General features: G+C 41.2%; 1 protein-coding gene across 2 annotated transcripts in view; it reads left to right on the top strand.

Annotated features, from left to right (window-relative positions):
- LOC139294647 (mitogen-activated protein kinase kinase kinase kinase 3-like) overlaps positions 1–23,388 on the top strand; it is a 38,808-nt gene that overhangs the window by 12,638 nt on the left and 2,782 nt on the right. Inside the window, exons 2-32 of one of the 2 annotated variants that reach the window (XM_070916569.1) lie at positions 495–552; positions 1,152–1,242; positions 1,476–1,540; positions 1,699–1,754; positions 2,352–2,399; positions 2,844–2,886; positions 3,109–3,181; positions 3,979–4,110; positions 4,372–4,434; positions 4,612–4,693; positions 5,329–5,445; positions 8,294–8,372; positions 8,489–8,547; positions 10,593–10,655; positions 13,152–13,204; positions 13,628–13,666; positions 15,518–15,592; positions 17,851–17,893; positions 18,016–18,226; positions 19,841–19,947; positions 20,170–20,211; positions 20,523–20,607; positions 20,776–20,855; positions 21,145–21,205; positions 21,310–21,427; positions 21,647–21,705; positions 22,047–22,150; positions 22,387–22,558; positions 22,677–22,745; positions 22,885–22,977; positions 23,085–23,155. In XM_070916569.1, the coding sequence (XP_070772670.1) occupies positions 495–552; positions 1,152–1,242; positions 1,476–1,540; positions 1,699–1,754; positions 2,352–2,399; positions 2,844–2,886; positions 3,109–3,181; positions 3,979–4,110; positions 4,372–4,434; positions 4,612–4,693; positions 5,329–5,445; positions 8,294–8,372; positions 8,489–8,547; positions 10,593–10,655; positions 13,152–13,204; positions 13,628–13,666; positions 15,518–15,592; positions 17,851–17,893; positions 18,016–18,226; positions 19,841–19,947; positions 20,170–20,211; positions 20,523–20,607; positions 20,776–20,855; positions 21,145–21,205; positions 21,310–21,427; positions 21,647–21,705; positions 22,047–22,150; positions 22,387–22,558; positions 22,677–22,745; positions 22,885–22,977; positions 23,085–23,155 (2,511 nt within the window). The remainder of the gene's footprint in view (positions 1–494; positions 553–1,151; positions 1,243–1,475; positions 1,541–1,698; positions 1,755–2,351; positions 2,400–2,843; positions 2,887–3,108; positions 3,182–3,978; positions 4,111–4,371; positions 4,435–4,611; positions 4,694–5,328; positions 5,446–8,293; positions 8,373–8,488; positions 8,548–10,592; positions 10,656–13,151; positions 13,205–13,627; positions 13,667–15,517; positions 15,593–17,850; positions 17,894–18,015; positions 18,227–19,840; positions 19,948–20,169; positions 20,212–20,522; positions 20,608–20,775; positions 20,856–21,144; positions 21,206–21,309; positions 21,428–21,646; positions 21,706–22,046; positions 22,151–22,386; positions 22,559–22,676; positions 22,746–22,884; positions 22,978–23,084; positions 23,156–23,388) is intronic. The other variant, XM_070916570.1, reaches the window with a different exon arrangement.

Below are 23,388 nucleotides of genomic sequence, written 5' to 3'. Positions count from 1 at the left end.
TCCTGAAGTAAACAGGAATTGTTCACGTTACAAATATTAGTAATCTACCAGGAATATGTATCTGATTAATCAATACACGTTGAGCGATTTCTCTTGGAGAACGCCATTTTCTCGCCATGTATACACTTTTTTACAAGTATGCATGTGCATGACAAAAGACTGCACACAGGGAAAGTAACAGCTGAGCGATTATATGGGAAATTCGGAGACATTCGTGCATGAGGAGGAGCTCTGTCTGTCCCTCAGTCCGTCCGTACATTACTACATTTGGTGGAGGGGGTGATGATATTTATGAAATTGATGAATCAGCTTCCAGTCGCCTGATGTACATTTTATTTTTTGAAAACATCTGCAGTTTCTTTTTCTTTCTGTCTCCCAGTTCAGTCAAGTGAAACTCAACTCTACCTTGATGCTGCGTGATCAACATTGTCAAATCTTCGCTGTGTGTTTCAGAGCCTCCAGTTACTCACCTTCTCTCCTCCTTCCTCCTTTAGGCTCGTAATGTAAACACAGGAGAGCTGGCTGCTATCAAAGTCATCAAATTGGAACCGGGTGAGTTATCTTGTCTTTCTTTCTATTCCTTTATCTCCCTTCTTGTTGCTATATCTTCCTCTCTGTCGCTATATCAACCTTTCCCTCAGTTGCTCTGTCGGCCTCCGTTTGTCTCTTTTTCTCTCTGCGGTCCTCTCAACATCTTTTTCCTTTTGCTTTTTCAATAAACTCTTTTCACGTACCTCTTTTCCACACTCTCCCCCTTTTACTCCCCCTCTCAGCCTACACATGCAGATCCTTTCCCTTCTATCATTGTCCTTAACCCTGTCTCTCTCCCCATGCTCCCCACTATTTTCCCTCCCTTCTGCTGTTTTAAATCTCCTGCTCCACCACTAAAGAAAGGAAAACATTAAAAAAAAAAAAAAAGCAGTCTTCACAAGTTACAGGAAGTGTGGAAATGTATCATCACACTGTTGTTAAATAATTAAGGTCTTCTATTGTGGAATTTGAACAAGGAGAATATGTTGAAATCCGCTCTGCTGCTGTCCATTCTTTTGCACTGATTTCCATGAGTCTGCCCACCCATCAATTAGCACACATTGACACACACATTACCAGATTATCACTATCATAATAATGTTTGTGTGTGTTCATTCCAGGTGAGGACTTTGCTGTCGTCCAGCAGGAGATTATAATGATGAAGGACTGTAAACACTCCAACATCGTAGCCTATTTTGGCAGTTATCTCCGGTAAGTAAGTGTGTGTGTGTCAGATGTACAATTAATTAATTATGACTGTTATTCAAGTGCATGATATTAAATAATTTCTGTTTGTTTGTCAAAGAGAGAAAAAGAGAAAGTGAGAAAGTAAGAGACTGTGTGTGTGTGTGTGTGTGTGTGTGTGTGTGTGTGTGTGTGTGTGTGTGTGTGTGTGTGTGTGTGTGTGAAGATGTACTGACACAGTGTTCGTTGTGTGTGTGCAGGAGAGATAAGTTATGGATCAGTATGGAGTACTGTGGAGGAGGTTCTCTGCAGGATATCTATCACGGTAAGAACAACATGCACCCAAACACACACATACGTTTCCATCTTAACGGTGCTGTTTTTTGTTTTTACCCTTTCTCACTCTTGTGATATCCACCCATCTCTCTCTTTTTTCCTCTCACTCTGTGTCTGTCTCTCTTTTCCTTGTTCTCACTCCTCCAGTAACCGGGCCTTTGTCAGAGTCACAGATAGCCTACATGTCGCGGGAGACCCTGCAGGTAGAGTATAGTTACTGTCAGTGTAATTGTGTTTTTGAATAGGAGAGGGGGAATAAACAAAGAGGCATGTTTTGGAAGATCGGTCCTCTGTTTAGCTGCTTGAATTTCCCTCTCTATAAAATGTTGAGAGCATAGACACCAAAACCATTAATGAACTGTTTTTTTATCTGGTGCTTCATGTTAACATTTTAGTATTCACTCTGTTGAGTGGGATTTGGCTACTTGCTGTACATTAATCAAGTCAGAAAACAACCCTGAGCTATTTAAGACTGATTTTGATGTTTTATGGTCAAAAGATCAAATTGTGCTCTACGTATGCATTTTAAATCCAATCAATTATTCCCCAAAGCACCACAGCTGCATACAATTACAGAGGAAACCCTGTAAAGTGTTAGCATTGTACAGTGGAGCCAGTCATCTAGCAGAGACACAGATGATAATGTCTCTGCTGCTCCCAAACATTTGATTTTCATTTAACCAACAGCTGGTTCTGGTGAAAAGTATCCAAATATCTCCATCTATTCTTTCAGTGCCCTGTTCCTTTTTTCCTGCAATAACAGCCAATGACACCAGCCGCTGTGTGATTCTGTTTTACAGGGTTTATACTACCTACACAATAAAGGCAAAATGCACAGAGACATCAAGGTGAGTTTGGAGAAAACTGTGTGGAATATGCTTTCCAAGTGACCTTTCAATTGTAAAGTGAAATATACTGTATATGACTTCCTGTTGGAAGGATGGACCAAATATTGCTTTTCAGTATAGTGCAGTTTAGTACAATGGTAACACAGACTATAGCCTCAAAAACAGCAATTGCGTAATTCAATTGTGTGGAATGAAGTAATCATTAATGATAAATAAATGTTAATTTTTCAAACTCAGTAAAAGAGCACAAGCCCATGCTCTATGTTTAGTGTTGTTGAAAATGAAAATTGATTGTGGAGACACAGCCGATGGTGTTTGTGACGGGGAAAATGATTATTGATTTAGTGACAAACCACTTTGCAACAAACCTGCACTGCTGAATGCCCTTCTCAAGTTAATTTTGAATTGACCTGAAATGTGATTACCTGTCTTTGTCTCCGACAGGGAGCCAACATCCTCCTGACAGACAATGGCTATGTTAAACTGGGTGAGAGGAACATGCAAGGCTTCTGCAATTACCCTTTGCTTCAAAATACTGAAACTGAATGGCCTCATTTACTGACTTGGTTTCCCCTCTCTCTCTCTCTCTCTCTCTCTCACTCTCTCTCTCTCTCTCTCTCTCCTCTGTCACTCTCCTGTTCCCCTTTCTATTATTCTCATTTTTCCCTTCCCCCCTTTTTTCCCTCTCCTCTCCTTTTTCTCTCTGTAGCTGACTTTGGTGTATCGGCCCAGATCACAGCAACTCTAGCCAAGAGGAAGTCGTTCATTGGAACTCCGTACTGGTTAGTTGTGCTTGTTTTTCTCCAACAGCTCCCTTGGTACTGCATATAGATATGCATGCAGGTAGATCAAATGTATAAAATCCAACTTCCTACTGCATGCAAGAGGCCTTTGATCAGTTGGGGAAAGTATGGGAATTCAATAAATTCTCTGATGTCAGGGAGTATGAATGTCTTTTGTCTAATGGGTCATGCTACAGGAATATATATATATGTGTTGTCTACATGTTTCATGCTTTATTGCATTAGCTGACGGTTTTCAGTGCAGCTGTAGAAGTTTAACATCAGGGTCATGTGGGGCCCCTGTGTGCTGCTGCCAGAGAGAAATACTGTAGTACTGACACTAGTACTCGTTAATAATTAACTCACATTTTACACCCATTGTTTCCCTCTTTTCTTGTTTTTTTATACCCTCCTTCTTGCCCTCTTTGTCTGTCTCTCTGTCTCTGTCTCTCTCTCTGTCTCTCTCTCTGTCTCTCTCTGTCTCTCTCTGTCTCTCTCTCTCTGTCTCTGTCTCTCTCTCTGTCTCTCTGTCTCTCTGTCTCTCTCTGTCTGTCTCTCTCTCTCTCTCTCACTCTTTCTTTCTCTCTGTCTCTGTCTCTCTCTCTCATTCTTTCTCTCTCTCTCTCTGTCTCTGTCTCTCTCTCTGTCTCTCTCTCTCTCTGTCTCTCTCTCTCTCTTTCTCTCTCTCTCTCTGTCTCTCTGTCTCTCTCTGTCTGTCTCTCTCTCTCTCTCTCTCTCACTCTTTCTCTCTCTCTCTCTCTCTCTCTGTCTCTGTCTCTCTCTCTGTCTCTCTATAGGATGGCTCCTGAGGTAGCAGCAGTAGAGAGGAAAGGAGGTTACAACCAGCTGTGTGATATCTGGGCTGTGGGCATTACTGCAATAGAGCTGGCTGAACTACAGCCACCCATGTTCGATCTGCACCCCATGAGGTAGAGAATGTGTCATTGAATTCATGTCATGTTTATATGTGATATGATTATATAATTATAATTAAACGAATACAGACCTGTCAAATCCATCATTAATGTTATTCATGTGCTTGTTCTGCTCTTAGTCAAAATGTCTGATGTGAAAAAGTATCGTAGTATTTCAACATATGTTTTATAAAGAACCGTAGAATAGAGAGACCTTTAGCAGTACTCTGCTGGAAAGACTTGAGGTCTAATCTTCGCCTCTCTCTTTTTCCACAGGGCTCTGTTCTTAATGACCAAGAGTAATTTCCAGCCTCCGAAGTTGAAAGATAAACTCAAGTGGTAAGAGACCACCCTGTCCACTATGTCTTTGTCTTCCTCACTTGTCTTTCTTTACTATACTACAGTAACTGTAGATGCAACACCCTACAGTTGAGATCACCCAGTTTTATCAAGCCTGTGCCTCGCTTGTTTACAAGGCCTCTTTTTTTCTCTCTGTCTTTCTCTGCTGGACGACAGGACAAACAACTTCCACCATTTTGTCAAACTAGCCCTGACCAAGAACCCAAAGAAGAGGCCGACAGCTGAGAAACTCCTGCAGGTGAGCAATAAAACAATATATTTACAGCTCTTTAAAACAAACAGATTGGATGGTCTTACTCTAAGCAGGGTTAGCCATCCCAGCTATACTGTTATTTATGGATACTCACTGCAGATTGTTATGCTATTGGTTTGTTTAGTGTGTAAACTTTACAAAAGCATTAACTGCTACAGTGGCACATTATATATAAAATATATATATATATATATTATATAAAATATAACAAGTTGACTGGGAATATATCCAGGTGTGTGCTTCTGGTGGTGAAAAAAAGTTACTGTATATTACATAAACTGGACTAACACCACTGCAAAATGTACATAACGAAAGCCGGGCTTAAATGCAACTTTCTCTGTAATCATATTTATGTTACATGTTATTTATGTTACATTCATTGTCATTAATGCCCCAGCAATTAGTCATTGATTAAAGGGCCAGTCAATAGATAGAATGTTAATGACAGTGCTGATAAGCAGTTATTTGTCAAGCAAAACACCTAACGTCTGTCACGGCCTCCCAACCTTGAATACCTATGGGTCATTTAAGTATTGGTCAGACAAACCTAAAAGCATCCATTTACCTGAGCAATTTTAACACGTCCCTCTTATTGGCTCCCTCTCTTGGCTGTCTTCCAGCACCCTTTTGTGTCCCAGCCTCTCAGCAGGACGCTGGCAATAGAGCTGCTGGACAAATCCAACAACCCCGACCACAGCACCTACAATGACTTTGACGATGATGACCCTGAGCCAGAGGTAACCTTTGACCTTCTCAGGTTTTGCTTTGAGTGTCATCAAGCTTGCAGACGGGTCAACGGAGTAGTGATTATGTTTTGCTGGGTCTCGCTTCTTTTCCTTCCCTTCAAATCGTGCCCTTCTCTCTCCTCATTTGTTCATTAAATTCCTTCTTCGTCCTCTGCCATTCACCCTCCTCAACCTCAGTCCCTCTTTTCCCCGGCACATGTGACTCATCTTTCTGCTCTTTGTCCTCCCCCCCTCTCCCTCTTTCCTTTCCGTGCCTTCTCTGTGCTCTTCTTCTTTCATCTCTTTTCTCCTCTTTGTCTCTAATTTCACTCGTCTTGGCTTTCATTTTCTCTATCTTTCTGCTGTTCTCTTCCTCTTTCCTGTTCTCTTCCTCCTTGTAGCACTTCTCCTTTCCTTTCTCCTCTTCTTCCTTCCCCCTCCTTTTTTTTCCTTCTGTCTTCTTGTCTCCATCCCCCATCCTCTACCTCCTCCTCAGTTTAAGTACAGGGGTCATTTCCTACCCATAAGCCCCGGTGCTCGACGTGCACCCCGTTTTGCGGCCCGTAGGAAGGTACCAGTGTGGGCTGCGGTGTCTGCAGTGATGTCATTCTAACACAGACGATACTGTCGTTGTTTTTTCTCTTGGGGGACGACCACAGAACTGAATGAATAGAAACTGGATTTCCATTCAGTTCAGTGTCTACTGGTGCTGTCATGGAAACTGGCATTGGCATGTGATTTTCAGATGGGTGATGGATTACCGTGGCAGTTTCAGAAATAGTTTAACGTACCAGTGAGCACTTGTATTTACTGTTCATGCTTTTCTGTTAATCAGCTGGTGTGGTTATTTTTATATAATCACAAGATTACAATTATATGATTATATAATCACAGTTTTAGTTAACTTTTTATTATAAATTAGGGAATGTAGTAAATTTTGAAACACTTCTTACACATAGATACATTTTTGGCCTGATGAAGAACACACTGCCATTGATTTTAGTATGGCTATTGTTGTGATTTTTGTTGTTACAAGTATTCAGTTTGGGAAATAAGCTTAATCACTTTGTTGGCAAGAGATTGATATAACTCTCATGTCTGTACAGTAAATATGAAGCCACAGCCAACAGCTTCGGTTAGCATAATGACTGGAAACGCAGGTAAACAGCCAGCCTGGCTCTGTCCAAAGGTAACAAAATGTGCTCACCAGCCCCTCTAAAGCCCTCTAATTAACACATTATATCTAGTTTTTTTTAATCCATACAAAACTCAAAAAGTGTAAAAACAACAAATTGTAATTCTAGGAGGGGTTATGTGCTGATTTTGTTATCTTTGGATAAAGCCAGGCTAGCTGTTTCCAGTCTTTATCCTATGCTAGCTTCGTATTTACTGCACACATGAGAGTGGTATCAGTCTTCTCCTCTGACTCTCAGTAAGAAAGCGAATAAATGTATGTGAACTATTCCTTTAATTGCTACGTTGCTGTAACAAATATCACAACTTGACAGTGACCACTCGTGCAGAAAAAAAATATGCTCACTTCCATGACAACATTATTGCCATCTTGGCCAAACCACAGCAGATCACTAAATGTCATCAATAAGGATCAGCTCTTTTCATTCTAGTTCTGTGGGCAGCGGCTGGCCGATAAAGAAATGGCTCAGTTCATGAAGATGGCTACAAAAGTGTGACATCATCACACCCCTTTGAATAATGCATCCAAACCACGTCCAGGTCAAACTATCTGTGAACAAATAGTGTTGACATTGTGGTTTGTTTTTGTCTACTGCAGTGCTATAGAGTTTCTCACAAAACCTGGCTTCAAGCTAAGGAACTTTTAGTTTTGCCCATCAGTGGTACAGTAAATGCTGCCCATCTGTTATTCCAAGCAGCTTAAAATAGACAGTAAGCATTGTTTCACCCAGCTCTGATTAATAGATCAAAATCTTGTCTCCATTTGGGGGTTATGAAACACAGGATACAGGATGCATTTAGAAAAGGGTGGGGAGTACTCAAATATGTCAGTTTATGGAAGCCATCTTCATCTACCTTTGCCATTACAGTTACTAACCATGAGCTGTGTGTTATGATAATGAACTTTATTACACCTATAAGAGGTGGTTTAAAAATGACAAATCCATTAGTGGATCTGTGCTACAAAGGTGGCTTTGATAGAAGCATTTTTGTATGGTTTGTCTTTCTCCAGTGCTTTACAAGCATGGTTTGAGTTTGCTGTGTTTTTACCTTTTCTGCAAGGATGAGTTTACGATTTAAGATTAAATATTGAAGACGTGAAGTCAAGTAGAGTTTGAATTCTTTGGAAATACAGTTGGTACGTCCTTTGTTTTCAAAGGACACCAACAACTAGCATCACATACAGTTGACTGCATTTTTAATGGACAAGGTTTTAACACGGCCTAGGTTAGAGTGCAGGTAGTGATAGTGTGTGATGCCTCAGGTCACCTACATTAAGATATATATGTGATCAAGGTACTGTATGGCACTTTAAGACTAAGAACATCCTATAGAATATCATATAATACCCAATGTACAGAGGAGATGTCACCTTACAGGGATTCATGAGGACTGTTTCAACACTAAGGGGAAACCTTGATATTGTTGCCAGGGAAGGTTTGTGTTTGTGTCGGCTGTGTTGCTATGTTTTTGGTCGTCTGGTTGCAGAGTGTGGCTGGCTGTTTTTTGCTGTGTCATCAAAACCCACCCACAGGAAATAGCAGAGGATTATGTTGTTTTTTTTTTAACCTATTGTAATCTTACCGTACCGCGTTAACTACTACATTGTGTATATTCTTTGAACAGCTATTTGACTGTGTGTGTGTGTCTTTCTCTTTCCTGATAGTCTCCGGTCTCTGTTCCTCATCGTATTCGTTCCACCAGCAGGAGCACCAGGGAGGGAAAGACGCTGTCAGAGATTAACTGTGAGTTCATACACAAGGTCAACATGAACAAATGCATTTTCAGTGAGAAAACTCAACAGAAGTGACCGGGACCTTTTCTTTTTTTCCTTCCCTGTCTCTGACTTTGTTGTCCTCAGTTGGTCAGGTGAAGTTTGATCCTCCATTGAGAAAGGAGACAGAACCTCATCATGAGCCGGTGAGTTATTAGCTGTGTATGTGTGTGAGAGAGAGAGAGAGAGAGAGAGTGAGAGTATATTTGTGTGGTTGTCACTTCACTAGTACCAGCACGGCTGATCCTCACCTAATCAGGAAGCACCCTGACCAATCCATGTTGCTGTCAATCTGTGTTGACCCAAACATGAAGCCCATCCACATAGTTCACTCTGGTAGTTTTCAAATGAGGCATTTTATGTAGGGACGTCCCGAAGAAATCAGATTACTCAAACATTTCTGCAGAGCATGTTCACCTCTTCTTTGATTTTTTTCGACCATAACCTGATTTTTCCAGTAACATGGTGTCTTGAGATTGTGGATCCGAGCGACCAAAATGAGTTTTCTCTGCATAGTGTCTGGGCTCTCCTTTAGGGACAGGGTGAGGAGCTTAGATGCCCAGAAGGAGATCAGAGAAGAACCACTTTGTTTTGAAAGGCTCCAGTTGATGTGGTACAGGCGCCTGGTCAGATCTGATCCTCCTGAAAGCATTCTGGGCTTGTCCAACTCAAAGGAGACCCTTAGATAGACCCAGAACATGCTGGAGAGATAATGTGTCCCACCTGACCTAGAATACCTCAGGAGCCTCCTGTAAATGCTAGACGACGTGGCTGGAGACATCTGAGCTATGTTGCTTAACCTGCTGCCACCAAGACTCAGATCTGGATCAGCAGCAGAGAGTGACACTGACTGAGGGACAGAGGGACATCAGCCTTTGACCTGGACACAACAAGAACTGTGAACTGGGAAGCCCTTTCTTGTTATAGTGTCTCCTTATTTACAAGCATGGATGGACACATCCAGATGGCAGATGTTGTATCTTTTTGTTAGCGTGAACATTTTTAATTTATATATATTCTGGATTTAAACTATGATCAAAGTCAGTTATGGTCAAAAAATCAGCACTAGCCTTGAAAAACGTGTATTGGTTGAGCCGTAGCTGCTTATTCAGTTGATTTTTCTAGAAAATAAAGCTGATTCTGTTATTGCCCATCACTTTTAGAACTGCTGAAAGAAGTTTTACTTGTGGACAAATGGGATGGTGCAAGGTTCATGCACAACCACAGTGTCTTGTTAAAGTCCTCTGCTCACTCACTCCCTCTCACTTTTTCTGTCCTTTGCACTTGCTCTTTTTCCACCAGCTCCCTTTTTAATTCCTCCTCCCCTTAAGTCAGCTGAGAAAACCACATCCTAAAATGCCTGCTTCTTTCCTGTCTCCCTCCTTGAACCTTGGATTAACGTGGGTCTTTGTGACATTCATCTACATTCATCCCTTCGTCCTTCAGTTTCTACCCTAGTAATCTAATAACATGGGGGCTGTCTCTGTCTTGCTGACCAGTATGGTTTTTAGCTCTCATAGTAGCATTTTAAAATCAATAAATCATGACCTCATCAATATTAGCAGATAATTACAGTCGCTAAAAGGATTAGCAGCAGGATTTTGTGTCATTTTTGCTCAAAAATGGTGCAAGGAGTCAATGGCTGGAGTAACTTTCAGCATGTTTAACCTCTTGTGTAATACTAAACAAAAAACAAACACACCCATAGCGACACTGTGGAACCTGGATTAAGGTAACATGTGGTTTTAATTCAAAAGCATCACTACCGGGAATACCACTGGAATAAGACAGAGGCCACTAATCTTGTTCGGTCACTGACGGAGGTTATACAAAGGTTTTTTTAAAGCTTCACATAGTACCTATTATATATTAATTATGATATAAGTAATTAGTTAATGTCTCTTCTCCTCAGTTTTGCTGATGTTAAACCCCCATCATCAGTTTACTCCATCCCTCCTTCCCTCACTCTCTACCCCCCATCCATCTCCTCTTCTTCTCAGATTAATATTCCAGTATCTCCCTCCTTCTCTGTCTGGCTGATCCACGGACTTCAGACCCCATTTCTGGCCTTAATCCATTTTTCATCCATCATCCTCTCTCTTGCATCACTGTCTCCATCCCTCCCCGTCCCCTCCATCAGTCCAGGTTAATGTATTAACTGAGGTCTCTCTCGCTCTGTCTTGCTGACCAGTGTGAATCTGAGCCCTATCTGGACTGTGTTGAGGAGCACTACTATACCGCGAGATCTAATCTGGTAGTACTCTTTCTATCTGTCTCTCTCTCTTTCGGCCTCTCCCTCTGTCCACCTACATTGCCTTTTTTATTTTCAACCTGTCTTCATTTCTCTAACCTTATACCTTCTTTTTTATACCTCAGTCTTACTCACGCCATATTTCTCTTTCATTCTTAACCTGTTTCTGAAGGACAAGTCCTTGTCCTTCCTCTGGCTCTCTTGCTTTCTGAGCCCTCGCTGTCTCTTTTATTGTATTTTTTTTTTCATTTTCCAGAGTGCTGATTGTTTTGGCTGCTCCATGTTCAACATGTATTTTTGTTCATTTTCACAGTTTTGTTCCATCCATCTGTTTCTGTTTGTTCTTTCTTTTTTCCAGCCTTGGCTTTTGCCTGTTGTAGTTGTCATGGTGATGAGAGTCTTTAGTGATGTTGTTCTTTTTGTTGTTCTCAGATATACATACAATACACACATTCATACAAACATTACAATCAAGTGAAATTGTAAATCTTGTTTTTTTTTGTGTGACGTTTGTGTGAGACAGACACACAGACGGAGGTCGGAGGTCTGATTCAGTTATAGAGCTGCACCTCTGACGGCTGGTAGCGATGCCTTGCTCAAGGACACTTGGGTTTGAACACAGGCATTCCTACTCACAAAACCTAATACTATCGAAATTTATAAACATACACACTCGACGCCTCAATGTTTGCTGTATTGTACCTGATATTTGTTGATAATTCTCTCTACAGAATATGTGTCTCTTCCGTATATACTACTGCTTATATGTCCTCTAACCTCTTACGTCCTGTAGTTGACCAGAGCAGTGAGGCCTTTTTCATGTGTGTGTGCCTCTATAATGTATGTGTTCATCAGTTCGTGTGCAGTATGTGTGTGTTTCCCTCTGCACGCTTGTTGCATTATGTCATTATCTTTAAAAATGTTTTCGTGACACAATGCTGCATTCACATTGTGGCTTTATGTAATAGATGTCAAACCAGCTTTTCATCCATTGTAGTCAGAGAATGGTGCTAAACTCAGCCAGCGCTGCTTATTGTCAGCCTGCACCTTAATAAACTCGGCCTGGTTTGAAAGGTGCTGCAGGAACGTAAAACTGATTATCCAGCACACATTCACGACGCTTTGCTGAGTTGTCTTTTTGTATTTAATGAGTTAGAAACAACTCGTTGCTTAAATTGTCTAAAACAGTGGTTCTCAACCTGGGGGTCGGTATCCCCCTAGGGGTCCCAAAATGAATATGAGGGGTCCACCAAACAGCTATTGTCCATAGCTTAGCAACAGTAACTAAGCACAGCAGGCTTGTCAAGCTCTGGATTTCTTCACATGCCAAAGCGGTGTGCATGGGGCTCTAGAAAGAGAGATAGTGGTTTTTTTTATGGCCTTTCCAAAACCAAAAACAAAAGTGTGTATCTTCTGTAATCTGTTGCTTTTAAGCTGCGATCGTTAACATGTCGGGAGAATTAGCTTACTACCTGCGATAGTAACCGAGTGTTACTTCCAAGACATAGGAGCACATTGACTAACTGGTTTACATTAGTTTTTGGGGTGACAGGAAACGTAAACCAAAAAAGAAAAACCCCTGTTCACAACTAGCACATCCACTGTGTGTAGTATTTCCCCCTTAGATTTTAAGGTAGCTTAATTAGCAAAATGTTTAAATTTCTTATACTTTCCTTAATTTTGGGGGGGTTTTCTTGTGAAGTACTGTACACTTTCACCTTTTTGGGGCCTAAAATGAAAATCATGTTCACATCCACACAGCGCATTAGTCATGTCACCACAAGTCAAGTCGACATTGCTTCATTTTAGGGCGTCAGGAGCCAAAAAGGTTGGGAAAAACTGGTTTAAAACCAACTTTTGGCAGATATTGAAAACAACTGAGCAGCGTGACTACAGGTATCTACATGTGTCAACCTTCTATTCTTTTCACTTCTTCTAATGATGATGAAGTAGGAATTCCAAAAAGTAGGAAGCAGGAGTCCAGAAAAATGTAATTGTGAGAAAAAAAGACTGCCAATTTTGTTTTGGCTAAATTATTCAGTTACCTATCTTGCACCTAAAATTGAAAACCACGAAGACACGAGGGAATTGCTGTCGTAGCTAACATGTTGTTATTAATTTATATATTTTAAGCCACAATGTGAATTCAGCAAGAGTCAAATGTAAACACATAGAGTTAGCCATAGGCTCACTGTATACATCTGTGTACGTCTGTGGTGATGAATTAATCTTATGGTGAAATTGCTGTTTTATTGGGGGCATTATTATTTCTAGCAGGCTGCTATAACTGGCACCACGACCGCTACTGTAGCAGCCCCTGCAGTGATTTGGCAATTGAACAGGGTTTCAGTCACTGTTTCAATGTGGTTTATTGTGGCACTTGGCCAAGATCTTCAGCCCTGTTTACGTTCCTGGAGAAATCAAACACATGGCACCTTTTCAAATGAGCAGATATGAAGTGTTATGTCACAGTCGTAATGTCATTTGTTTGTCTTGTAGGACTTGCAGTTGGAGTACGGGCACGATTCACCAAGTTTACTGGGAGGAAACAAGTAAGTTCACTTACTATCCTTTGGTTTCTTCCTTGCTTTCTTTGTCTCATCTTGTCTTTTTCTTTCTCTTTTTACACCTTCATCTCTTTATCGCTCTGATGCTTCATTTTTCTCCCCTTCATTCATCTACAGAAGAGAGAGAGGGAGGGAGAGCCTGAATGTGAGATAGGGAGAGTTTTCATGCTGTAGGTTTGATGATTTATTCATAATTGCAGCTTGAGGATGTTCTGTAAGCTGTGTGTTTGTGTGAGCTTTCTGCTTTCAAGTGTGCTTTGTAAGCAGAAAGCTCAGGTTCAGATCAGGGCTGAAGAATGTTCTCCATAGTCTGGCAGGGACTTAAAAGCATGTAGATTTTTCTTTCTCTCATTTATCTCTATCGTATTCTCTCATTAATACTTTTCTTTTCACTTGTCCAACTAACAGGAGTCTTCTCAAATCTGTGGAGGAGGAGCTAAAGCAGAGGTAAGTGAGACCCCTCTCACGTCCTGATTCACCCAGGGCCTCTTTATTTGCTGGTGTTCTAACCACGCCCACCCATCAGCCAATCATTGTTAATGGCAGGACTAATCTTGGCCAATCACACGCAACTAACGCTGTTGTAATGACTTCAGGCTGTCACGACTCTCAGCATTTTGGATTCTTGTGGGTTTTATTTTCCCCTCTGCGGCTTGCTTCACGCTTTGATGTGATCAGGAAAAGGCTGTGCTTCATAGGAGCTTCCTGCAGAGCATGGCTTACACACACACACACACACACTCACACACTCACACTCACACACTCATGTGTGCGTTCATACACACATGCACGTGTATACAGTTTTTTAGGCAAAGCTGCCGTGGGTGTCTTTAGCAATTTTACTGGCAAGTCTGTGGAGACATTTTTTTTTACTTGTCCCAAAAATAATGATGATCATGATTCTTGTGCTTTGCTATTTTCTATGATACAATCTGATACGACAAATGTGTTTTCACTGAATTCTTTGATCTGCATAGTAACAAAGATTCTGAGCGTTTTCACATCTATAGACAGAGGGTACAAAGATGTCCTCTAAACATTCGCTTTTAGACACGAGACACAAATTTTCTTTCCCTGCAAATCTTCATTGTGTAAAAGCCAGGTCTGCTGAATCAATGTTTTACACAGGTGATCTAAATAATAAATTAAAAGTATTATATTCTGTGAGGCTACACACTTAAAATGTAGTTTCTTTAGTTTGAGTGGCTCCCAGTTTTGATCCCTTTTTGTCTCCTTTGGTGAACACAGGAAGTATCAGTAGGGAAGATAACGGTGACCTTGTTTCAGTTATATCAGCCTTACATCTCCCGTTTCAGAAAATGTGGGTCAGTCAGTAGTTAAAGACCAGGGTAAAATGCAGTTCATGGTTAGTGTATAGAAGTGCCTTTGAGGTGGATGTTACTATGCAGTAATATCACATGGCAGAATGTCACAGTCACCTGAAAAGTAGATGAAAGTGGCGTTTTCTTACTTAGCTGTGACAGACAGGTGTTATTTACTCTGATGTTGTAAACCCAACCCAAAGCTACTGTCAATGAAACTCACCACTTGCAGCACAGATGTTTCACATTAAAAAGCTTCTAGTTGCTCAAAAGGCAGGACCCCTTTCCCTTCCTGGTACACTTTAACCGCGAAACATCCGCAGGAAGTGTTGAGATTCATTGATGAGAGCTTAACATCGAACAAAAGATTAAAACAGTAGCAGATTAGACAACAGGGAGGTGTATGACTAAAACATGATTAAATATACTTGTAAAACAGAAAATTAGGGTGTCTCTTATATAAACCAGTTTCAATAATGAGATAAATAAATCTTTGAGAATATACAGGATATAGATTGCTACGAATTGACCGATTAGAGGTTAAATTATTTACACATCTGTAAGGACTGTATAGGTTTAAACAGCGCATTCGACTTCAGAAGTGTCTGGTTGTGGACGCAATCAGCGGCACGTTGTGTCTGTTGTCATGTTGTTCGGATCTGTAGGAATGATCGGACATCCACTGGATGTATTGATTTTGTTGGGGGATCTTTGTTGGATCTGTTCAGTCCTTTCAGAAGGGTTAGACGTAGTTTGTGGACCAAGCTTCACTCAGCTCTCCCTCCCCTCTCCCTTCTTCCTCTATCCTCTTCCACCTCCTCCTCCTCCTGTTGTCATCTCCTACCTCCTTTGCTTGCTCCCTCTCTCCCTTAATCTCCCCCGCTTATGCTCTCCCTACCTCGACCCTTTATTTCTATTCTCTTCCTCCACTTCTCCTTTATTCTCCACCCCCTCCTATCTTCACCTCCTCTCCCAGGGGCCATGTGGCACACTTAGGGGATGATGAGGATGAGGATGATGATGGTGCAGATGATGATGAAACTCACACTCAGTAAGTTCTCTCCCAAGTCTTAGAGCTGGAAGCCTCTCCCTCCTTGCCTCCGCATCTCTCTTTCTTTCCCCCCCTCGTTTCAAAGAGGAAAGGATGAGGATGGGGAGTAAGATGAGGGCGGAGGGCTTCCTGTCTTTGCCACAGTTTCATCCACGCATCTCTATGCAGCACACCCCACCATCACGCCACATACGCCACCTGTGTTTGTGTGTTTTCTATGCCGTTACTACTGTCTTGTGTGAAGTTTAATAGCTACTAACAGTAACTAGTAACCCTAACCCTAAAAACTCACCTGGAGGCTGTTAATATGGACTTTTGTTTCTCCAGAAATACAGGGGATTATTTTAGCTACGGGTACTAAACACCACAGCATTAAAGAATGCATTGTAGCTACATGTAAACCCAGATACATATCAAATTCTGCCACATGTTATCATTTAGGTTTCACTGGATTCTTGGCTCTTGTTTTGATGCATGAAATATGTGGTCTGGGTGTAGTTTCTGTTCCTCATGACCTTGACATCTTATTTTGCTGTTGTCTTGTTTTGTTCTCCACTTGCATCGCCATCTGTGTGCCTCCTTGCTGTGTGCGTGTGTGTGTGTGTGTGTGTGTGTGTGTGTCCGCACATTCATGCTGCCTTCTGTCTTCTCCTGCCTCTATAAAACTGTACAGTATATTTGGCGTCCAGCCTCATCCCTCATTGTGTAAAAGCTCAAATGTCTGTGGCGGACCAGAGCGTTCTTTCTAGACATATATCTTCCACAGCAATTAAACACACACACACACACACACACACACACTCACACAGTACAATGATTGCAAAAATAGAAAGTACCTGAATTCCTAAATTAACTGCAACCAATAGTCATGTAAAGTGGAATCAGTGCGATGGTTCCTGGCTATAAACATGTTTAATAAACTCATGTTTTATGACTAGAATCAGATGTGACATCAGATGTGACCCTTCAGAGGTGTAAACTTGCACTTCAAAATTTGTGCACAAGTTCTCAAAGAGGAATCACAAAAACATTACCTCCAGAATATAGTCCTAAACATTTAGCTTTTAGCAAAAGCTAACCATGCTGGCTCGCTACATGCAGTTGCTAAGTGGCCTGTTAATGAAAACAAAAATTCAGTCTCTTCTGTAGCTCATAAAATGTTTTATTTTTTTTATTTTGAACAAGTTTTTGCAATTTTCCACCCACCCAACACAGTGTTTGTATTCTACCTTCTAAGCTCAGAAGTGGGGCGATGCGTCCATCACAGACTAACTTTTCATCTGTCCTAACCCTGACTGTGTAAACTGTGTCAGTTACGATCACTTTTTACTGATAAAGTTTACAATAAGGGGGTAATCCCATATACCTGTTGACTACCATTCAACTGAATCACTGTGTTTCACTGTCAGTTTTGATTTGTGTGCTCTGATTGGTTCTTCTGTCTGTCATCATTAACAAGCCGCTCTATATTTCTGCAGTCTATCAGGCAAAATGGATAAAGTCTCTGTGAATATAGTTCTGGTGTACAGTCAAAATTATGATTAGCAATTTTTAGGGCATTAGGAGCACTTTTTCTTGAGAAAATATTGTTAATACTGTTTAACAAAGACTTGTATGAATGAGCATAATTTAGAGAAGCTGTTGAAGTATTGGAATTTAGTATTTCCAACTGAAATGTATGTAGTACTACAAGCAACACTGGCTGTAGTAGTATTATCAGTTTTTCAGTATCAGTGCTGCTATTCTCAGAGACTTTACACATGCCCCATCTGTAGTTTATCTCTAGTGTGCCGGCCTCACTTTGAATGTAGTGGTTATCTTTTAAAATCAGTTATCCTGTGTCTGTCTCAGTGTCAGGCTATGGTTGTACTTGCCATTTTAACATCTGATCACTCCATAAAATACTACATGTAGTCTAGACTAGATTTTAACAGGGTGTTTGTACTTCTTTGTCTGTGTGTGATCCAACCTATTCACTAAAAGAACAGTTTAAAGGAAGTGACAGCAATAAGTAGGATTTTAAGTATGGTTACTAAAATGTGTGATCTTATGACTTCTGTCCTTTGTGATCAAAGCGAAAATTGTGTTAAAATGGCAAGTTAACCCAAAGCCTCAGTGGTGACATGTTGACAGATGTCTATATTGTTTTCAGTTGAACTATTATTTATAGGAAACATCAGTTGTTAGTCTATTGAATGAGTGTTTTATCAAGCAGAGTCTCTCAAATCCTCCGTCTTCTCATTCTTCAGTAAATCGAGCACTATCATGAGGCCAAAGGTCCCACCCCCACTTCCTCCCAAGGTATGAACAACTGAATGCATGAATGAACTGACTGACTTCAGTTTAGTCTTATTTTGTAACATGGTTGTGACGGAATATGAAAATTGAGCGGATTCTTTGTCCTTCTCTGTATTTCCCTTCAGCCCAAGTCGATCTGCTCGTCCCAACCGCAGCAGCCGCAGCAGCAACAAAAACACGACGACAGCCAATCACACAGCGAGGACGACGGCGGAGGGGGAGGGACCATAAAACGCTGTCCAGTCCAAGAGACGCCGAGCCCCGCTAAGCCCGCCTCCAACGTCCCACCGCGGCCCCCACCCCCGAAGCTGCCGCCCCACCGCCGCAGTAGCCTAGGTAACGAGAGCCCCAAGGGCACGGACGTCGAAAACTCTGCCCCAGAGGATGATGGGAGCTTTAGGCATTTCTGGGAGTGGCTCCACACGCCTCACACAGACGAGGAGCTAGAGGAGGCATGGGAGGTGCTGAAGGAGGTGAAAGAGGAGCAGGAAAAAGAGGAGGAAAAGGAAGAGAGTAAGAGCAGCCACTTGGTAGATTGGTAGTCTCCACAGACCCTGTTGTCCCCTTCGATTGGTTGTGTGGTCTCCCATTAGTCAGTCCTCGTAGTCTGATTTCTTTGTTCCATGAATCCATTAATAATAGTGCTTTTGAATATTTTGTTTGTAGTTTCTTCCGTCCATCAGCTCCTGCTCAATATAAGTGTTTGTCATTTTTTTTGTGAAGTCTGATTGGTTGTTTAATCCAATCAATCAAAAGCTAGTAGTCCGCTACCACTCCCCCTCGCTTCCTAGGAGGAAGAAGGAAGAGGAGAAAACATTGTCCTGGCTGATCAGAACAGCCAGTTGCCCTTCCCCCATGTCTTCCTTAAAGGGGTGTAATAGTATTGATTCAGTCTTGTTTCTGTTTTTGATTTGTTTCACTTTGCTTAAATTTGGTCTTTCCTGTTCCTGTTAGCAGCTTTATAAATATATGAAGATGTAACTCAACTGTTTCATTGAACAGCAATCAAACATAAGAAAACCTTCCATCAAGGCGCTAGTTCAAACTATTTATTTTGGAGGCAAATTTCTTGTCTCTGACGATAGCAGTCCAGTATGTGAGAGATGGAAGATGAACAGGAACAGAAACACCAAAGCAGAAACAAACCAATTTTAATTTGATAAGGATACTTGGGAAGGTAAACAAACATCCAGTGTGACTGGAGTATTTTGAATATTCCCTGCATTCCCTACTATACTGTTTACATCAGATCATCCCCCGTTGTTTAATCATGCTAAAAGACACTTATTTATATTTTCATTACTCACACTGAAAGAAAATGGCATTTTATTGAATTGCCATAACTCTTAAATTTCTACTTCTTAATTTCCATATAATCTCTGAAACAAATAATTGGCAGACGTTTGTTACCTTTTTCACTAGATTGATTGAGAACAGGTGGATCCTGTTGGTTGACAGATCTCATTATTTTACTATTTTATCAGCCAACTCAAACCTTTTTAACAGAGCAGGCTTGCAGATCTGTTGGTTACTTGCCAGAGTGTTAGAATGGTAGAGTAGACAAACCTACCAGTCATAATTGACCAGTATTGACCACTAGCAGGTTGTGTGTGGTGCATTAACACCTTCCTGTGCTCATGACTATATTTGATCCTCTGTATTCTTCCTGCTAGCCTGCTCCCTCCTTCCCTCCCTCTCTGCTCCCAGTAGTTTGTGTTTTACTCTTCTGTGTCTTCAGTCCTGCAGATAAGATTGTGTATGAAAGTGTTGTGAGAAAGTGTGAGGGGACTATACCTGCAGTGTGTTCTGCAGCGGAGTCTATTTCTGTTCATTTTCCTCACAACACACAGCTGTATATTCATGTACTCTCTCTCTCTGTCCCTCACACACACACACACTTCCTCTCTTAGTTTGTCCGCCACACATTAAGTTGTGTCTCTGTTGTTGTAGGTAATGGGCTGAACTCTCCACACAGTGGAGAGAGGGACAGTCCAGCAGACAGACAGTCCACTATGCCCCCTAGTGTCCCCATACGGAAAGACAAGAAGGACGTTCCGGTAAGCAGACTACAGCAGTGGCTATTACTAAAAGTGCTGATATCCACCCACTGTGGATGTTTTGAAGCTGAAAAACTCCAACTTCATTATTCCCTGCTTGTCAAAGATTCACTTACAGTGTTGTCGTATTTTCCCACTACAAGTGTGTTACCAGGATCATTCATAATCCAGTGCTGACTGACTGTCTGTGTGTGTGTGCGTGTGTTTATCCATCTGTCCTAGAAGCCAATCAGTAATGGCCTCCCCCCTACACCCAAAGTCCATGTAAGTAACAGTCTCTTTCTGCTCTCTTTTAGAAAACCATTATTGTGAGTGGTATTTGTACAGGAAAACAAGGATATACCATCATATTTAATCACCTGCTTCGCATCTTTGTTGCATTGCATTGTCAGATGTTTAAGCGTAACTATGTACTCTTCTGAAAACTTAAACAACCCTGAAAGGATTATCAATATTTAGCTCAATGCGGTGTTTTGTTCTATTCGAGCATCGCAATCTGCAAAATAGTCAGAAAATAATCTGTAGAGTTCATCATCATTTTCATCGCAGTAATCGCCTCCCCCTCCCATTTACAGATGGGTGCGTGTTTCTCCAAGGTGTTCAACGGCTGTCCTCTGAAGATCCACTGTGCCACTTCCTGGATCAATCCCGACACCAGAGGTGACCAATAGGAAACCTCCTACAGTGTTGAGCTTCAGTTTACAGAATGATGAATGTGTCATTAGTTGCATCCTGAATCTAATCAACCTGACTCGTGAAGTAACTTTTCAGTGTGAGCTGTTGCTTTGCTCTAAGAAGTGGTAACATGTTTGTTGTTGTGTGTTTCAGACCAGTATTTGATATTCGGAGCTGAAGAGGGAATCTACACATTAAACCTTAATGAGCTGCATGAGACCTCGATGGAACAGGTGAGACAGGAGATCACACAGTTTAAGATAATCGTATTACACTTCATGAAAATATGGTTTTCATCTTCTTTACGTTTTGGTTTATACTTTTTTCTGTTATATGCGAGGAATTCCTAAATATTGATGCTTTCCAGAGGTGGTCATATATTGTAGGATGTGTTTGTTTTCAACTAGAAAACCGTGATTATGAAATCAGAAGACTCCCAGAAGACAAATTATTTCAGCTAATTGTGTTATGGTGCTCATATGCTGTATCTTTCTCCTCTCTCTGCCTTGTGTCTGTCTGCAGCTCTTTCCTCGGCGGTGTACCTGGTTATATGTCATGAACAATTGTCTTCTTTCCATATCTGGTGAGCTATATAACATGCCTGTGTGATGGAACTGTTTGGATCTTTTATCTAAAGTCAACACTATTCATTCTTTACTTTTGGTCGTCTGTTTTCTTCCACACCAGGAAAAGCCTCTCAGCTGTACTCCCATACTCTGAGCGGTCTGTTCGAACAGGCCCGACAGTTACAGAAGTTGCCAGTAGCCATTCCCACACACAAGCTGCCTGATAAGATGATTCCCAGGTAACCCTCCGAACAGGATGTCAAACTTATCAGCCATGTCAATACTAAACTTTCCTTTCGAGCAACTGAATTAAAACTCAACTCCTCTTTACGTGTCTGTCGTTAGTCAGAAAATGTAAATAACTTTCAATGAAAACAGAACATTGATGTCAGTTTGAGTCATCTGTGCAACACGATGTTGACCTAGAAACAAAAAGCCTTTTTTCTTTCTGTTTGTAGGAAGTTTGCTGTGTCAAATAAAATTCCAGACACTAAAGGGTGCCAAAAGTGCTGCGTAGGTGAGTTTTACTGAAGGAGGATTTTATATTTTTCGTGACTAGTAGTACTGCTTGTTTCATAGTTCTGCAAGTGTAATACTGACTTTGTTTAACTGTGTTGAAATCTGGCCTGTTACTATTCCCTACGTAAGAACCGTATGAAAACTGGCATGATGTTATTCTGGTGTTAACCTGTGTATTATTACTGTTAGTACTTCATGTAAGTCTCATCAGTAAATTACTAAACTTAACAGTGTGTAGCAACAATGTAAAACCACAAAATCTTAGTTTGATGCACACAAACAAAGCCACCACTAAATCTTACCAAGATACAAATGATAAGTGATGTTGTTTCCATGCAGTTCGTAACCCGTACACCGGCCATAAGTACCTGTGTGGAGCCTTTCAGTCTAGTGTCATGCTGTTGGAGTGGGTGGAGTCCATGCAGAAGTTCATGCTCATCAAGGTCAGTTTTTGTTATTTAAAACTTCTCATTTGTGTTTCCTGACCTCAGTTATTTATAAAACTCCAAGAGTATGAGGATTATAAACATGTAACACGTGTACATTTGTAAGGTTGGTCTAATGTCTGGGGTTTTCTATGGTTAAATACTTTGTACATGTTTAAATGTAAGCTCTAAAATTATTAAAATGTCTTTTAAATATTAATTTCTTACCTACTGTCTCTTCATCTGCTCGACAGAACATCGACTTCCCGTTGCCGTGTCCGTTGGAGGTCTTTGAGATGTTGGTGGTCCCGGAGCAGACCTACCCTCTGATCTGTGTGGCGGTCAGTAAAGGCACCGAACTCAATCAGGTGGTCCGGTTCGGCACCGTCAACCCCAACTCTACCTCCTCCTGGTTCACAGAAGCAGGTGAGAACAGTGTGACCGGCTCTGTTATGTTAAACTAACACTTGATTTGTTCTGAGATGTTACAGGTGTTGTGGTCTGCATGAATGCCAGACTAAGTCTCTCATCTTTCTCTCTGCAGACACCCCGCAGACATGTGTGATCCACGTCACTCAGCTAGAACGAGACACTATCCTGGTTTGCCTCGACAGTGAGTAACACATAAAACACATTTTTATTTTTGCACGTCTGCACCTTCAACTACTTCAGGTCAGAATGCGATTTTTTTTTTTTTTTTTGCGACAGATTTACCAGAATTTCGCTCATCTGCTTCCGCTCTCTCTCTACAGGGTGTATAAAGATAGTGAACCTCCAAGGCAGGTTGAAATCCAGCAGGAAGTTGTCAGCCGAGCTAACCTTCAACTTCCAGATCGAATCCACAGGTAAAGAAAAACATTTATGTATTTTAAATCACAAAAATATAACCCATGACAGTAATTATACATATAACAGCGATAATCTTTATTGTTTGTCCTTGTGTCTCGTGCAGTTTGTCTCCAAGACAGTGTACTGGCCTTCTGGAGGCATGGCATGCAGGGACGGAGTTTCAAGACCAATGAGGTGAGAGTGTGTGTGTGTGTGTGTGTGTGTGTGTGTGTTAAGAAGAAAATGCACAGTAGAGGTGACCTTTAGACCGTGTAATGAGGTTCACTCCCAGGCATCATGGCAGGATGTTGTTTAATCTCAGACTATAATAGGATTTTAATTTCCATTGTTGTAGCTGCTGAATTCCTAAAATGTAAGTGGATTAAGGGAGCGTGACATTAGATTGATAGTATAGGTAGATTTTTCAG

Source organism: Enoplosus armatus, chromosome 12 (genome assembly GCF_043641665.1).
Source record: "Enoplosus armatus isolate fEnoArm2 chromosome 12, fEnoArm2.hap1, whole genome shotgun sequence".
Taxonomy (NCBI): Eukaryota; Metazoa; Chordata; class Actinopteri; order Centrarchiformes; family Enoplosidae; genus Enoplosus; species Enoplosus armatus.
The sequence above is the reverse complement of the archived record's forward strand: the minus strand, read 5'-3'. Positions and strand labels throughout refer to the sequence as shown.